Source organism: Taurulus bubalis (assembly GCF_910589615.1).
Source record: "Taurulus bubalis genome assembly, chromosome: 5".
NCBI classification, from domain to species: Eukaryota; Metazoa; Chordata; class Actinopteri; order Perciformes; family Cottidae; genus Taurulus; species Taurulus bubalis.
Window position 1 is genome coordinate 4,285,593 of NC_136593.1, and position 17,534 is coordinate 4,303,126.

At 42.8% G+C, this 17,534-nt stretch overlaps 1 protein-coding gene across 1 annotated transcript in view; it reads right to left on the reverse strand.

Moving 5' to 3' along the window:
* slmapa (sarcolemma associated protein a) overlaps positions 1–17,534 on the reverse strand; it is a 50,182-nt gene that overhangs the window by 15,119 nt on the left and 17,529 nt on the right. Inside the window, exons 3-12 of the mRNA XM_079217782.1 lie at positions 17,287–17,359; positions 9,288–9,324; positions 6,802–6,864; positions 5,832–5,927; positions 5,275–5,346; positions 5,038–5,178; positions 4,807–4,944; positions 3,639–3,807; positions 3,398–3,448; positions 2,124–2,273 (exon numbers count right to left, since the gene is read on the reverse strand). Of these exons, the coding sequence (XP_079073908.1) occupies positions 2,124–2,273; positions 3,398–3,448; positions 3,639–3,807; positions 4,807–4,944; positions 5,038–5,178; positions 5,275–5,346; positions 5,832–5,927; positions 6,802–6,864; positions 9,288–9,324; positions 17,287–17,359 (990 nt within the window). The remainder of the gene's footprint in view (positions 1–2,123; positions 2,274–3,397; positions 3,449–3,638; positions 3,808–4,806; positions 4,945–5,037; positions 5,179–5,274; positions 5,347–5,831; positions 5,928–6,801; positions 6,865–9,287; positions 9,325–17,286; positions 17,360–17,534) is intronic.

Here is a 17,534-nt window from a genome sequence, read left to right on the forward strand (position 1 = left end):
GAGGGAAAAAAAGATCTGGTGATCTGTTTTCTACGTAGTTTTCTCAGGTGTAATTGTGTGTTGTTGTAATACTCATTTCAGCCACAAGAGGCACCATTACGGCATAATCTATTGCTCTATAGAAGAGTGAAAACATTATATATTTCTTCAAGGTGAGCTTTAACTTACTGAACTTGTGAACACAAAATATATATATATATATATATATATATATATATATACACACACACACACACACATACATATATACGCATATTTTAAAGAAGAAAGAAAAAGGGACTTTTAGACAAAACGGGTCACCAGAATGTTTTCCTCTCATTTTCCTCTCAGGGCTTCCGTAGTTTCACGACTCACCAGCGCTCAATTTGCTCTGCTATATTCTGACGATACACACACGTTGATGCACGTAGAACAAGCTGTGCTCTATGTTGAAAAGCAGAAGGTCAACTTTTTCACTTTCTGGAATCGATGAGCAGAAGTCAAAAAATAAAATTGGTTCCTTTCAATACCCAACTCCGTATTAAAAAGGAGGACGAGATGCAGCAGAAAGAGCCGAAGACAGAAATGATGAAAAAGACAGACAGGTACGAGCGAGAAGAAAGAGCATGACAACTATCGAGGAGCGAAGAGACCGATAACGACACGGACAGATAAACCAACGGGCGGGGCAGGAAATCAAAGCCAAACATGGCGGGGAAACAGTGTTTCTGGACGGATTCCACGACACGGTGACAGCAGACGGGATGCAGACAGACAGGCAGGCAGGCAAAAATACAATCGTCGCATTATTCGGGAGGAGATTCTCTCAACTTCACAATCGGGATGGAAACTTCCAAGAGGAGCAAAACCCACGAGTGTCTCCTCAAACGAAACGGAAGTAAATGGCGGCTATTCCCATGGTTACACATGTCTTAAGATGGTGTCTGTCAGTCTAACTATTTATTTTACCACTCAAGAATTAATAATTTAATCCCTCTGATATACCACAATACATTTAAGACCTTAAAGAACACAACACCATTGTTTTTTTAAGCCATGCGTTGATTTTTCTGCATCTAAAACTTTTGAAATTTGGAGATTTCTTCTGGTCTTGCATGTTACGGTGATTGGATGGCGAGCGCTTTCAAACGGTTCAGAACCCTCTTATCGTCAATATATCTAGAAACGCCCTTCATCCCCCTGAATGTCCAAGTCTTTGGTTTATGGATGTGAAGGTGCATCCGGCTGCGATTACCCCAGAGGTCACAACAGGTCGTTTTATGCGGCGACGTCAGCGTGAAACGGACGAACATCACGAGAATACGACTGGGTTCAGTGGATCCACAGGAGTCTCGTCTTCCCCGTCACACCCAGTGAACGCTATTTAAAAACAGTTTGCTGAAGGTGAGAGATCAAAGGATCCCTTACGACAAGATCCCTGGAACCCTCAGCTCCTTTAACTCCAGATTGAAGACTTTTCTGTTTGCCGTTGCCTTTAATTGAACCAGACTCAAGGATATTAAATCAATTTCTCATCTCACTAGTGCATTTTATTTCTTAAACTGCACTGCAACTTCTTGACTGTTTTTAAATCTTGTTTTCTTCTGCATTGTGTTTTAATGGTTTTATGTGAAGCACTTTTGTTGTTGAAATGTGCTTTACAAATAAACATAAACTTGCCTTTAAAAAAAAAAAAAAAATAATTGCAATGCGGTATTCAGCATGACAGCATTAGTACTAATGAATTAATTCGACCTCATAGCTTTCAGACTGAACCCTCGACGTCCTACAAGTCGGTGATGTCGTCCGGTTTTGGGTTCTGATCAACTTTTCTCTGAAGATATTAGAAAACTAGAAAAAAGATCAACATTTCAGGACAGAAATGTTCCAGTTATATTATATATTAATGATACCGACTGGAATCACCTCACAAGATCAGGTAAACAAAGTCAATATTTTGGTATCTATTAATTAAACAGCATTAAATATTCTATTCTGCAATGTTTTAAAGGATCCAGGTTGGATTCCTTCTAAATTGAGCTGCATCATGTTGAACGGTTTCATTCTGTAAAGTAAAAACCTGCTGAAGAACAGTGCTACGCATAAACCAGGATGTCTACTGTTATGATAATTAAACTGACTACCATCGTCATCATCTTCATCTCCACCAAATGCACCATCATCGGTGTCTGTATCCTCATCCTCCTCGTCTTCCTCCTGGCTCTCAGGTGTCTGCAGGCTCTGTTTGTCCTCGACAGGCTCCTCTACTGGTCCGTGGGAGACAATGTCGACATCTGTCATGTGACCAGATCAGAGGTATATATACACACACACACACACACACACACACACACACAAGTTTGTCCAAACGTTTCCAGCCAAACACATGATCACAGCAGAGGAAGAGTCCGAATGAGAGTGTCACCTCCAGCGTCCATGTTCAGTGTTCCTCATTCAGTCCCCAAGAAGTCAATCAGTGACCAGAAGCTCTTTTTTCCCCCAAGAAGAAGAGAAAAAAACCAAGCAGTGGACAGTTTGGTAACCAGGGAAACGACCCAGAAACCCCAACGAGCGACGATGCTCGGGTTCGACACGAGTGCCACCGCGACCCAGAGAACAGCCGCCCAGATTTGTTTAAAGATCAAACGTTTGAATCCTCGTGCAGCCGGCGACGCACGGCGACCTCGGTGAGCCGGGACAACTTTGAATGTTGAAATTTACAAACCCAAAACAGTCAAAACCCTTCTCATTCTGCCTTAAACAAAACCTGACTTGATATTCTGGTCGTGATTCATTCATGAATATAAATAATAAAATATTTCCTTGTGCGGCATGTTTATTTAAAATATTATTGGACATTTATTTTGCTATTTAAAAAAGGTGGGAATCAACCTGGAAAGGCCACTATTGGTGGGCTCTAATATATATATTTGTTTAGTATTATTATTTTATTGTTTTGACACCTGCTTCAAGACAAATCTGTGCATGCGTGCGAATAAAGCTTGTGATTCTAAATCCAAAGTCAAACAGTTATTTGTTGTGTTTAACAATGTGTGTGTTTAGGGAGGACTGATGATTTATTACAGACCATAATACTCAACTTGGTCAAGGTTTCTGAATGTAAATCTGGACAAAGTGACGGCCGAGTCGCTCTGAAAGCTTCAAATGTCCCGAGGGCTTACGTGGAGAAATATCTCGACGTCACGCGTCCGGAGGGGCGGAGTCAAGACACCGAAACAGAAGAAGAGCCAGACAACAGAGACGGATGAGCAAAAAGAGCGAAGGGAGCGTCGGGCAACAGGAAGTCGTGTGGACGTCATGCAGGAACTCGTCATGCATTATTAGTGCAGGATGAGGAAGTTAGCGGCAGCAGAGAGACGGGCGGCGGCGGAGAGGACCTGAACCTGTGAGCACTCACCCAGGCTGTTGTTTTCCTTTATGCTTTTCTCTTGCAGCTGTTCTAACCGCACTGGAAACAACAACAACAACAGCAGAGAGAAGCGTTGACTGACAGGAAGTCCCAGCTGAGCCCCGTGATCTGACCCGCTCACCGGTTTGTTAGAGTTACTTTAACTCTTGTGTTAAAGTTAAAGTGATTGGTTTGCTGTGTGCCGGCTTGTTAAATGTTAGTGTGTGTGTGTGTGTGTGTGTGTGTGTACCCTGCAGGGCGGCGAGCCTCTCGTTGGTGAAGTCGTTGTCGGCCTGCAGAGCTTCGATGCGAGCCTGGAGAACCTGCTCCTTCTCCTCCATCTCCTCGATCCGCAGCTCCAACTCCCTCTTCTCCGTCGCTCCCCGCTGGGTCAGCTCCTCCTGCCGGTCCTCCGCCGCCTGGAGGGGGAGGGGCCAGGGGAGGAGGGAGGGAGGGAGGGGGGAAGAAGGGGGAAAGGGAGAATGAGAGGGGAAGGAGGGAGGGAGGGAGGGGAGGAGGAAGGAAGGAGGGAAGGAAGGAGGAAGGAAGGAGGGCGAGAGGGAGGAAGGAGGGAGAAGGAGCGAGAGGGAGGAAGGAGGAGAGAGGAAGGAAGGAAGGAAGGAAGGAAGAGAAGGAGGAGGAAGGAAGGAAGGAGGGCGGGAGGAAGGAAGGAAGGAAGGAAGGAGGGAGAAAAGTAGGAGGGAGTGAGGGAGGAGAGAAGGAGGAAGGAAGGAGGGAGAGAAGGAAGGAGGTAGGAGGGAGGGAGAGGGGGGAAGGAAGGAGGAGGGAGGGAGGAAGGGGAGGAGGAAGGGGGGAAGGAAGGAGAGAGGGAGGAAGGAAGGAAGGAGGGAGAGAAGGAGGAAGGAAGGAGGGCGAGAGGAAAGAAGGAGGGAGAGAAGGAGGAAGGAGGAGGGAGGGAAGGAGGGAGGGAGAGGAGGAAGGAAGGAGGGAGATAAGGAAGGAGGGAGGGAGAGGGGGGAAGGAAGGAGGAGGGAGGGAGGAAGGGGAGGAGGAAGGGGAGGAGGAAGGGGGGAAGAAAGGAGAGAGGGAGGAAGGAAGGAGGGAGAGAAGGAGGAAGGAAGGAGGGAGAGAGGAAGGAAGGAAGGAGGGAGAGAAGGAGGAAGGAGGGAGGGTGAGAAGGAGAAAGGAGGGAGGAAGGCGGGAGGAAGGAGGGAGGAGCAAGGAAGGAGGGAGGAAGAAAGAGGGAGAGAGAGAGAAGGAACGGTGGAAATCAGAGTCAGAAAGAAGGAGAAAGGAAAAGGACAAAATAAGAACAGGTAGACAGAGAGAAAAGTTATAACGTGAAAAATATTAAAAATAAAATGAAGCGCCACACATTGTATAAAACATACTTTGCTAAAGAGTCATTTGACTCTTTACTAGAATAACTCTGAGTCATTATCAGTCGTCCTAATAACCTTAATCTTGTCCGTGAGCTCTTTGATCTCGTTGACGGCGGCGTTGTACTTGTTGGCGAGCTCCCTCAGCTCCTCCTGGCCTCTCTCGGACATCTCCTTCAGGTGGGTGCACTCGTCCTCCGTGTTGCTGAGCGAGCGCTGCAGGACGGCACAAACACAAACAAACAAAGAATAAATAAAAACGCCGAGCCGCGCGGCTCAACGCGACACGAGTCAGAGCGCGAGTCCCACCTCCACCTCGGACAGCTTCCTGACCACCTCGATCTTCTCCTGCAGGACTCTCCTCAGAGACTCCTTGGCCGTGGTCTCGTAGTTGTGTTTGTCCTCCTGCAGCGCCAAGAGCTCCTTACGGATCCCGTCCTCCGTCTGGGACTGTCAGAGAAGAGGTTTATCGTTTTTGTATGAACGTGGATGACATTTCTGATCCATTTATTGCAGCAGTTATTGCGTCACTAGATGCTTTATTACCTTCGAGTGAGCCTGTAGCTGACTGCCCATCACCTCCAGTCTGGAGAGCAGCCGGTCTTCATCAATCAGAGCCTGGCGATGACACACACACACACACACACACACACACACACACACAGTTTCATATCCCAAGAGATGGGGAAAGCGCCCACGCAGCGATAGATAACAGCGCGTATGACCAAAATAACATAAAACAATGGTTTAGTAAAATCTAAATGTTATCTTTTTACTTTGTTTTATTGCAAAAATAACCACTACAGATTGATTAGTAAATGACTAAAGTTTAATTGATTGAAATATTAATTTTAATTATGTATAATAAGCTGCTTACTGTTAGCGTTAGGGAGTTAAAACACGTCATAATTCCTTCACAGAAAAATATGGCAAGTTGGTTTAATAAAAAAAAACACAATCCACAGTTTGTAATAACCACTTTCATTTTGAGATAAATGGTATTTTACAAGTTGCAACATGTGATTTTCAGTTGCTATAACGCTCCGTTACGTAAACTAAACAGATAAAATGACCAAAAGGTGAAAACAGGGTTTGTTTGCTACCTGCCAGCTGCTCTCTGAGGCCTCCTGAGTGTTGGCTAACAGACGCTGCAGAGTGGCTAGCTTCTGCTCCAACATCTGCTCTCTGTGCAAGGCCTCCTGGGAGAGAGAGAGAGAGAGAGAGAAGCTACTTATATAAGAGCAATAAATAAATCAGAGCAGGTCATTTATCTTAAATATTAGATGAGATCAATCAGCAAAAGGACAGATATACAAGAGTTAAACACATAAACAATAAGGGTTGTAAATAAATAAAATATGAATACAAAATAAAAGCTAGAAGACTACACAAGAGCATATGGAGACAGAATAGTGTGATTAACAGCAGCAGAGGCAACTTGTGTTATAAAGAAAACATATTCTTCTAATATGCAACTAAAAATAGCTTTCATTTGAACTCATATTACTAAAGTTACAGCATATATAATATGTCTTATCAATGAGCTATGGCCGTATTACTGACATTGATTGAAGACATTGTCTGTGTAATCGTTAAATTCACATCCTCGAATCTGAGCAGCAGTTTCTCTGAAATGCAGTTCAGAAACATGCTTCTGTAAAAACTAAAAAAACGTCTTAAGAGTCACCGTGAACCGAGATAAGACTCAAAGGGGTTTCAGACGTGGGACGTTCCTGTAACGAGCTGCTGAGTGAGGCTTCGATCAAAGTCCTGCACAAACCAAAAAGAGGAGGTTTCATAAATATTCAGGGAAGATTTCCAGGCACTTCCTTGAGGAATAATGTCCACCTGCTCGTCGGATCTTTTCACTCATCATCTTTTTGTTAGGGGATGGGTGAAAGATGGAGACTGCTTAGTCGTTATATAATGAGGTCATTTGTCATCAAGGAAATAAAGACGCTGCAGAGCTCCGGTCCTCCTCTTTCTATTGTTACGTTACATGAACCAACTTTTACCGCTTCATTACCGCCGTGTGTTGCCACAGAAAGACCAGCAGGTGTCAGTGTGTGTTACCTGTAAATACTGGGAGAGCTGGAACAGTTCCTGAGAATACATACTGGGAGTGTTGGCTGCCACCTGGAAAACACACACACACATCACATTAACATATTGATAGTTGTCTGGAGTTCATTTCAGTGTTTGAATTAAAGATGGACATACAGACATACACTCTCACTCACATTTACTCACTTCACACACACACATACACAGTGTCAGAGGCCTTTAAAATGACACTACAGTGTCCCATATATCATAGAACCAGTGATCAAACTGGTGGACCAGTGAGCCAGTTGCAGTCATTGGTCCAAAGCACGTCTCCATCTTTAAATAAAACAACATATCCTAAACATTCCCCACAAGCTGTGGGCTTTTGTTTGTTTGTTATTTAGTCAGAGGTGTCGATAGTTGTATTTTATTTTCAACTTGTTCCCGTTTCCAGTCTCTATGCTAAGCTAAGCTAACCAAGACTCTACTATGTACTGTACGTAACACAGACAAGAGAAGTTGAACTTTTCCACCTCTGACTTTAGTGTAAAAAGCTTGATGGCAGTGAAAGCAGATGCATCATGACCCACTTGGGGTGAAGCCGCTGATGCATGTAGTCTTGTCCAAAAACCAGACTCAGCACTTTCCACCGTGTGTGTGTGTGTGTGTGTGTGTGTGTGTGTGTGTGTGTGTGTGTGTGTGTGTGTGTGAGAGAGAGAGTTTCTGAGACCCGGGAGGTGCAAGAATTCTGCTTTAAGACATTTAATTATGTTAGAGAAGTGGTTCAAATCTAATCACAGCTCCTCGCTGACACACACACACACACACACACACACACACACACACACACACACACACACACACACACACACACACACACACACACACACACACACACACACACACACACACACAATCAACTCCAGCCTACATTCCTCGACAGGTTACACTGAGGCTCTGTTCTCACTGTTGCAGGGAAACACAGAACTGGGCGGGGCAGCTAACAGAGAGCTAACAGACGGTTAACAGGCAGCTAACAGGCAGCTAACAGACAGCTAACAGACAGCTAACAGGCGGCTAACAGGCGGCTAACAGGCGGCTAACAGGCGGCTAACAGGCGGCTAACAGATGGTTAACAGAGAGCTAACAGACGGCTAACAGGCAGCTAACAGGCAGCTAACAGGCAGCTAACAGGCAGCTAACAGGCAGCTAACAGACGGTTAACAGAAAGCTAACAGACGGCTAACAGGCAGCTAACATACAGCTAACAGAAAGCTAACAGGCGGTTAACAGAGAGCTAACAGACAGCTAACAGACGGTTAACAGAGAGCTAACAGACAGCTAACAGACAGCTAACAGACGGTTAACAGAGAGCTAACAGACAGCTAACAGACGGTTAACAGATAGCTAACAGGCAGCTAACAGATAGCTAACAGGCAGCTAACAGATAGCTAACATACAGCTAACAGAAAGCTAACAGACGGTTAACAGAGAGCTAACAGACGGCTAACAGGCAGCTAACAGGCAGCTAACAGGCAGTTAACAGAAAGCTAACAGACGGCTAACAGACAGCTAACAGACAGCTAACAGACAGCTAACAGACAACTAACAGACGGCTAACAGAAAGCTAACAGACAGCTAACGCTGACAGTGTGCAGACAGTGTGTGAAAGTGAAGCGTGGACATCATCGTACACGCTTTGCAGTGCCGGGTGGATGTGAAACAGTATAGCTTGGTGCCGTGTATTGATTCGACTCAATGTGGTGATGGGGCCAATGATCGCTTCAGATGAAGTCATCTTTACACTGAAAGCCGACACCTGAATGCTGATTGGCTCAACTCGCTGTGCAGCAGCGTGTCAAATTAAAATAAAAAAAAAAAATGTCTAGACGGAATGATAGTGGATTTTTTTTAATGCAGATTTGAAAGAATCTGGGAACAATATATCTTAATATAGCAAATGTTTTTTTAATATGTGTACATGCAGTTCAGCTAATTGGCTATCTAACCTGCAAACTGACATTAGAGGGTCTCTGAATGTTTCCTTGGTCGTTCAATCGACGAAATAAGAAGACGGACAAGACGTGAGTTCATGTTGGAAAGTGAGATAAGAAGCCGACTTCAGCAGGAAATCTACAGCGGGCGAAAAGCATGACGTTACTGCTTTATAGCAACAAAGGGCTCCATCTGTGTAGACGGCTATTGGAGCATTATTCCAATTTAATGCAAAACTAGTGAGTGCCATCATGAAATAAATGATTGTAAAAAGCTATTTGATTGAACTTTAAATCGTCTTAAAGACACGGAGCACTCTGAGAATAAACTTTGCTGCCTCGACCAGATGAATGACTTCTGTAGTGCGGCGGCTGAAACTGGCAGCAACCCCTGCATTCCTCCATCAGCTGACTACTCCACTCTGTGTGTGTGTGTGTGCAAAGAATACTTATGTGTGTGAAAACTACCCAACACACACACAAATTCCCAAACGACTTGCACGCGGCGGCTGTTCTTACCTTGTCTACAGGTAGCGGTAACGGCGCCTGGATGACACTGAAAGAGAAAGAGAGAGAAAGAGGATAAAACATGGTTGTCACCATAGAAACAGCAAGGAGGGAGGACACATGGAGTAACCACGGCGACGGAAGAAGAAGAAAACAGGTTTTTGAAGGTTTTCTGTTGACACTTGTGGCTCCTCGGTAATTAAAGCATTTGAATTGAAGCGTTTCCTCCACGTTACTTTGAAGACTTTTCAATGTCTCCGAAGGTTGCTTTGGTTTAAAATGATTATTTTCTCCTTTATGCATCCCTGAGGCTCCGTGCATTGATATTTTCTGACCCCCTCTCCTGTGTATGATTCATAAAGAGACGCTGCAGGCACGAGCCACTGACAGAGCACGCCTCAGGCCGGCGGGTCCGGCCAGCAGTTTAATCACATCTTTCATCAAAAAGTCCATTTTTACATCACATATCTGAACCAGATTCAATCCAATATAAATAAATTCATCACAGACGCATGAAAAAAGATACATTTAGGAGTTATGACAGCAGTTTTAACAAATAAGGGGCAGTAAACCAACATTAAGGGGGAAGCTAATCCACCATTGGTTTAGAGCATGACCTCCACGACCCTTTGGTGGAGGTATTTATTCACGGTATTGTATCTTAAAGCAACACAAGGTCACTCAGGTTTGTTTTAGTGGGGGTTGAAGATAAACCAGGAGTTCAGGAATGAAGGTCAACTACGCCGACTCTGTTAATGTGTAGCAGCCGAGCAGCAGACGGAAGCAGCTCCTACAACAACTCTGAGGTCAACCCACCACCGCTCTCATTAAACGCACAATACGAGTTCAGTACGATCACACCGGGCGACAAGTCACCCGATTATCAGGGAAACCAGAGCCAGAGGCAGACCATGAACAGGAAGGCAGCGTGGGACACTGCTAGATGGGAAGCAGCAAACCAATCTAACACCTGTCTATTCATACTATGAGTGCATTTCATTTATTTATATATATATCACATTTTGGTAAAACGGTGAGAACATTCAACTATATTTCACAAAAGATTCCAATAAACATGATTACAAACCATGATGCCAATAATATCACAATAAATTCAGGATTCATACACATTTTGACCAGTGGATTTTCATGACTTTTCCATGACTTTAAACCAAATTTCCATGACCAAACATTTTGTGAAATCTCGGTGTAAACATGAAAAAGTGAGAAGATGTAGTATTTAAACTAAACAATGAGAACGAGAGCGTACGCCTGCTTGTATTCTGAGCGTCTTTCTTTTAAAAGCATATTCATTATTTCAAACTCAGCGTAAATGAACGACATGAATATGATAAATTTCCATGAATTTTCCAAAACTTTAGGAATTTTATTTTTTTTCAAATTTCCAGGTTTTCCATGACCGTATTAACCCTGTAAATAAAACCACTGATGGTCAGATGACGTCTGACTTGGTTCCTTAGTCGCTATATTTATGGAGGTTGTCGATGATTTACACTTAAATGATTAAGCGTTAACAAAGCGACCAGATTTAGCAAATCCCTGGTTTGAGATTAGCTGGGAGTTTATACATATTTAGACAATCTTGACACACAAAACAGTCATGGATTAACCAACAGCTGGTGCAACTTAATCCTGGTTGTTATAACCTCAAATTAGTTTAAATTTGAGAAACAATTCGACTAAAGGCGGTGAAGTAAAGTGAAATCCTGGCAGTTTATATGGATTAATAAAGGAAGCCGGAGATGGAGAACAAAGGGTTGAGGTGTTATTGTTGATGGCTGCTTTGAGCTCAAGGCCAAAGTTTAGCGGACTTTGATAAAAGACGCTGGAAGAATAAAACAATCAACAACAAGGACTGTTTGTCGACATGTTAGCAGCATCGAGGTTCTAGCGCAGCGTCTCTGCAGGCGTCGGCTGCTCTTCCCCTTCAGGGCGACGCGTAGCTTCCAGCGAGCGACATCGTCCATCACGGGAAACCTGACCACGGACGGATTGTGCCGAGTGCAGCGTTTTCATCACGCCGAGCGCCGCCGCCGCCCGGGAAGAATTTAAAGTCTCCACCAGGAAATAATCCCTCTAAACATGTCGCCTTACAGATTTACAGACTTTAAATCTTGTATCCTCTTTAATACGTCTCGGTGAGCTGCTAAATGATATTTAAAAATGCATGCAGTATACTTTGCAAAAGGGTTATTAAAACTTTACAGAGAAACTGTCACTGAATAAAACGAGAACACACACGGTGAGATTTAACCCTTTTCTAGACTCCAGACATTTTTAATTAATTCATTTTCAATGCATACCAGATATGAAGCTCTTATAATGCCGTGCTCTTTTGTCTGCCACACTGAGGCCCCTCGTCTTTAATGCATCCGTCCTTCTGCGTCGCTCCAACAATCTGTTTTTGCTGAATTTCATTCTTTCACAGCGAACGCCTCCGCTTTAAATTCGCGGCGCCGGTCGCTGGGCATAATGTTGACTCAAAACATCTCCATCACAGCAGGAGGCTCCACATCCATAATGAGATTTATGTATTATTAAAGTTCTCCCACAGGATGAACTGTAATAACTTTGATGATGATGTCACCTTTTATTTAACGCCATCGTCGGGGTCGGCAACCTTTTTGAGAGGAGGTGACTTTTGTATCTTCTTGTTAATCAGGGAGCCATGTCAACATTATGCTTAACAACAAGTTGAACTATTTAGCACACATCTGCAACTTTATGGGATGCAGGTGGAGGAAAATAAATCAAACTACCCTAAAAATAAACACCTGCACACCAACTGAACGTGGCTGAGCTCACGATTACATCCTGGACTTATCCTTCTACATATGCACGAGACCGTGATCATTGCTACGCTACGAACATATTGCGCAAGACCTCGATCAGTTGGGCTGACCCCCCGCCCGCGTTTGTTTACATAAAATCATCAACAACCTTTTACTCAACATGTGAGGATAAAGAGCCGAAATTTATAAAGATGTCAACTCTGTTGTCTGGGCTAAATATCTGGTAAACAAGCTTAGTAATAGTGTTTGATGTCAATTCAATCCAGATTGCCTTTTTAGGTTAGAGGGTATGATTATACTTTCTTTTTTTTTAAATATTTATTCTTGATATTATCCATTATTCCTCGTTGCCAGTGTTTTGGATACATTTTGTACCAAATAATGAAACACTAAAGTACGGTTTACATTTTGTAATACCTTCATTTCAGATGTTAATAAATGTTATTTATGGCTTTGTTTGTGCAGTTTTTGTCACATTCTAATTGCAATATAATTCAACATGTACTGCTTATTAAAGAGAGTGTACTTGCATCATTGTGACATTATATCAAGAGACATAAAATGGTCTTTAACTGATAATAATATAATTTATCGTGATTATTTCTGTGAATTTCTGTGTATTTCTTGCCGTTATCAGGCGTCAGGTCTGAAAGCCTCCGGGATCGAGACCACGACCTTCCCGGTTCCGGTCTGGCTGCAGATCTTGTGTCGCATGAAGCTCAAACTTCTTTAAAGCTCCACAGAGCAGCTGCTCACAGACTCCATCTGCATCAACCATCACTCCTTTTATGTCCTCAAATAAACAAACAAGCACTCTCCAAAAAAGAGAGAACATGACCTAAATTCACAGCTCTTCAACTGAGACTCACGAGAACATCAAGTCCACAGACACACACACACACACACACACACAGGAATCAGTCATCCACATCTGATGCATCCCAGTGTGTTTTGCATGCAGTCCAGCAGAGACCGGGGATGGAAAACACGGGCAGTAGTTTCCATCTCAAACGCGTTGACTGAAACATGTCTGTAGTCGCAGTGAGTGAGAGTTTTTGTTTTGTTTCTTACTGTTATTTCATCTTTGTGTACATTGTTGTTGCTTCTATTGTTTGTTTTTAATGCCTTGTTTACCTTTTAAAGCGCTATAGAAATACAAAATATCATTATTTATTATTATTCTACGACGGCCGAGGACCAAAAGCCGGCTTCACGTCTCGCCACAAACTCTCTTCTTTTATTCTTGAATAGTTCCTGAAATAAACGTCACATTGCATAGTGTTGTATTTGACCAGCCTTTGTTTCTTAAAAGATCGTTAGTAATAATAGTGCTGAGAACATTGGTGGATCAATACTTTGACAATCGATTAATAAAATAATGAACAATTCATAAAGGAAAAATGAAAAAACATTTGGTATTTTCAGCTTCTCAAATCGAGAGCATACAGCTTCATATCATTGTAAGCGTGAAGTGATGAATTAAGATATAACAAAGATGACTTACAATATCAAAAAGGTACACGATTGCTCTTGGAAAACATTTGGGATCCACTGACACAATATATGGAGAATTAAGATTTTAAGTAGTGAGCGTTTCTTCTGCACACTTACATTAATAACACATTTGCAAGGGATTATTATTTAACTGTGTGTTGCTCCAGTGATGAAATAATCCATGTCATGAACCACTTCAAGTCCAAAAATACTGATTCCTCAGTTCAGGGAAAGGTTGCCATGACATACTGTGATTTAAATAATCTACGGCACGTTTTTTATAATTATTTTTGGCTAAATGAACCGTCATATTAAAAAATAATAATCGTGAGGTAAAGCTGAACAGATGATACCAAAACGTACGTTTTAGTATCATATGATAGTATTATTATAAAAGCAACAGCCCGGTTATAAAACAACAACAATAACTCCTGTATAAGAAACTCAAAAGGAGTAAAATATGCTTTCATCTGCAGACAGAAGGCATAAAGCCAACAGGCATCTGAACACAAGACACAACTTCTGTGTGTGTTTGTCCTCAAAGCAACAACAAATAAATCACTTCAGACTTGGCTTCATGTTGTGACTGCACGGCCCTTTAAACAACAAACAAACAAACAAACAAACAAACAAACAACAGACACAAGCAACAGTTTGAGCCTCTATTTAAACAAAAAGGGTTTTAAAGAGTCCCGGTTCAGAGTCGGGACAACAGAGACGTTACCTGTCGGCTCCTCCTCCGTGCGTCAGGTGATGATTTGTCACTGGACAAAGGTCACCGCTCGGCCAAAGGTCACCGCTCGGCCCCTCTCTCTCTCTCAGCCTGACTCCCCCCGTGAGAAAATAGATCCGTCCTCCCCGCTTCCTTTTCTCTCCCAGTGTCAAACCGAGCAGCTGATACTTCTCTACTTTTCCAGAGCATCGAGTGAAGTCATCCCATAAAACACAAACTTTCTTTCTTCCAACTCTTTGCTCCTCCTCCTCGGAGCAAAGCAGCTGATTTCTTTTCCTTCTTTAAAACTTGTGCAACCTACTGTAGCTCCGCCCACTCTGGCGCTCACACTGTGAGAAAAGAACTCTCTCTCTCCGGCTATGACTCTTCCCTGTCTTTATGGTCTGTGGGAGGCTAAAAAAGGTATGCTGGATAACTAACCTGGCGTTGCACGAGGGGGCGGAGTCAACAATCTACAAGCTGGCCTTCAAAAGCGCCAATCAGCAGGGAGAGCAAAGCGGTTCTGAAAATGAAACAGCAACGCTAACCACTCAACCTGCGTGTGTGTGTGCGTATGTATATGTGTGTGTGTGTGTGTGTGTGTGTGTGTGTGTGTGTCAACAGGCTGATAAGGGAAACAAAAGAGAGCTATTGTCATGAACAAAAGTGACTGGAGATAAACGACAATGGCGGTTACACCAACCAGGTTTTACTTGAATGCTTCATCGTTCCGGTAGAAGAGGAATGTTTCCTGTGCAGAAACTGGACGAGCGAGACGTCTCTCATGAAGCAGAGTCGGAGGTTTAACGCACAACTTGCTCCAACGTGTGTGTGACTTTTATGGTTGTCGTGTTGTTCTGCATTAATAGCGGTGATGTGACTCAGCGCTGAATCACACGGAGGCAGAAAGCTGCGTGCTTTTAGTTATTTTTTTACTTCTCTAGTGACACTTTCATCGGTGATGTCACAGCAGGTGTTTCACGTCAGATGGCAAACACAATAATGTGTTTTGTTTTTAAACTAAATGTAATAGAAGTGGCTCCAGGGAGCTACGACTGCAGCTATTTAAATAAACCCTGAATCCACACGTTTTCAACTTCATGTTTAAACTCATGAGAATATTATTATTGAATTAATGTATTATGCGTTTGTATTACTTCTTATACACTTTTACTCTTTGCTGTTGTAATTGACCTTTTCTATTACTTATTTACCTTACTCTTATTGCCATTCTATGTCAGTATTACTTCTTTCACACCTAATAATTATTATTCCATTGCTCAAATTTGTAGTCTATTGTAGTACTCTGGCACAAGAATTTCCTTCGGGATCAATAAAGTTTTATCTTATCTCACAGACTTTACGGTAAAGCTCAAAAAGGTAATTGAATCAAACTTTTCTTTTGTGTTTTTCACAATCACAGTAATGAAACATAACATTGAATCAGGTTTTCAAAAAGGTCACAGATTTGGTCTAATGTATAAATACGGGTGCACACAGAATAATGACAATAATGTAATTTAAAACACAAGACTGCATGAAGCCGTGTTGGCAGGCTTCCAGGTGGCAACATGCAGGAAGAAGCTATTAATAAATCTGTCTCTCTCTCTGTGTGAGTGGGAGTGTGTGTGTGAGAGAGAGATGCACAGAATACAATGATGGAGAAGAGAAAGACTAATAATTAGATTTTATGACGATTACATTAACTGTAATTCGACCCAGTGACATCACAAAGAGGGAATGAAGCATTCAGCCAAGTTCACGAACTAAACGGCTTTCCTAGTCGACAATTATATAACAAACGTCAAAAAGAAGCCAAGCCAGAGAAGTCTGCTGTATTCTGCAGGACTCTACTCAAGGTAGAAAGTGGTTAACTATCAGTGACCAAGACATTCATGCTTCATAAATATGTCTCTTTAAATGTGAGCTTTACCTTCACGATGTGTTGTAGATTTAAGGTAATCGAAGCGGAAGTGAGCAGAGGATGCTTTTTAGGGAGTTTCAGCTCATTGTTTGGCTCAAAAGGTTCATTTAGTTTGTTTCACTCATGATGTAGTTTCTAGAAACCCACAGTTAAGAGACAAAGTGGAGCATTTAGCATCTTAAGAGACTGATTCTTTTATTTCCTCCCCCCTCAGGAGTTGGTAGAGACCAAGAACAGAGATTAATAATAAGACGGTTTCTGAAACATCTAAGCGTTCGTATGAATTTTTTTTAAATCAACTCTTGATTTGCCAACACAGACAGAGAGCTCTTCGTCTGCAGTCTGTTTCCATGCAGGTCAGGATGCTCGTCTGTGTTCTCCAGACTAAAAGCTGGAGGAAGGCAGCAGATGGCACTGCCCACGAACCGGCATCTCACACACACACACAGTAACCAATCACAAACTCAAAGATGCACACAGGTGGAACTCCCAGGACAGAAGGAAGCTCCATGCTGGGTCAGCTGCTGGTTTGCTACGGCCCATTGAACTGCACACACACACACACACACACACTTTGTAAACACAATATGCTTCATTCTCCAACACTCAGCATGAATTCATGTAAACATCAAAAGACCGTTTGACCAACACTAAGAATGTGTGGCGGATCACAAAGATGAAGAAACACGCACACACACACACACACACACACACGCGCACACACACACATACACACACACACACACACACACACAAAAAAGCTCGTTAACAAAATGGCTGTCCTCATCAACAACTAGACTGACACTAATCACATCACTATGCAAGCAGAAGTGTGTGTGTGTGTGTGTGTGTGTGTGTGTGTGTGTGTGTGTGTGTGTGTGTGTGTCAGACAGGCAGTAACCGCATCCTTGATAGTAACCAGAGATCTCATGAATTGAAACCATCAGTCTCTGTTTCATTATGACTGAGCAAAGTCTCACAATGGAGAACTTTTGTAATTTTTTTTTTTTCAAACAGAACCTCGATATGAAAGCGCCATGAAGAGCGTGAACCAATGAGAGCGCTTACTCGCTTCGCCGGCGTGCCTCCATCCCATCAGGTAGGAAGAGTTTGATTGTGGACACGATGCAGCCATGGGTGACTGCAAACACAGAGACAACCAGCATGTTAATGCACCTCAGCACTGGTTACCAGTTCCATCACAATATGCTCACAACATTGTTCTTTTACGACTTTCAAAATCTCAGAATTAACTCACTATTTGGCAAAACATGCTGCTAATAAACTGGTAAATCTTGCTTCCATTCAGAATGAAA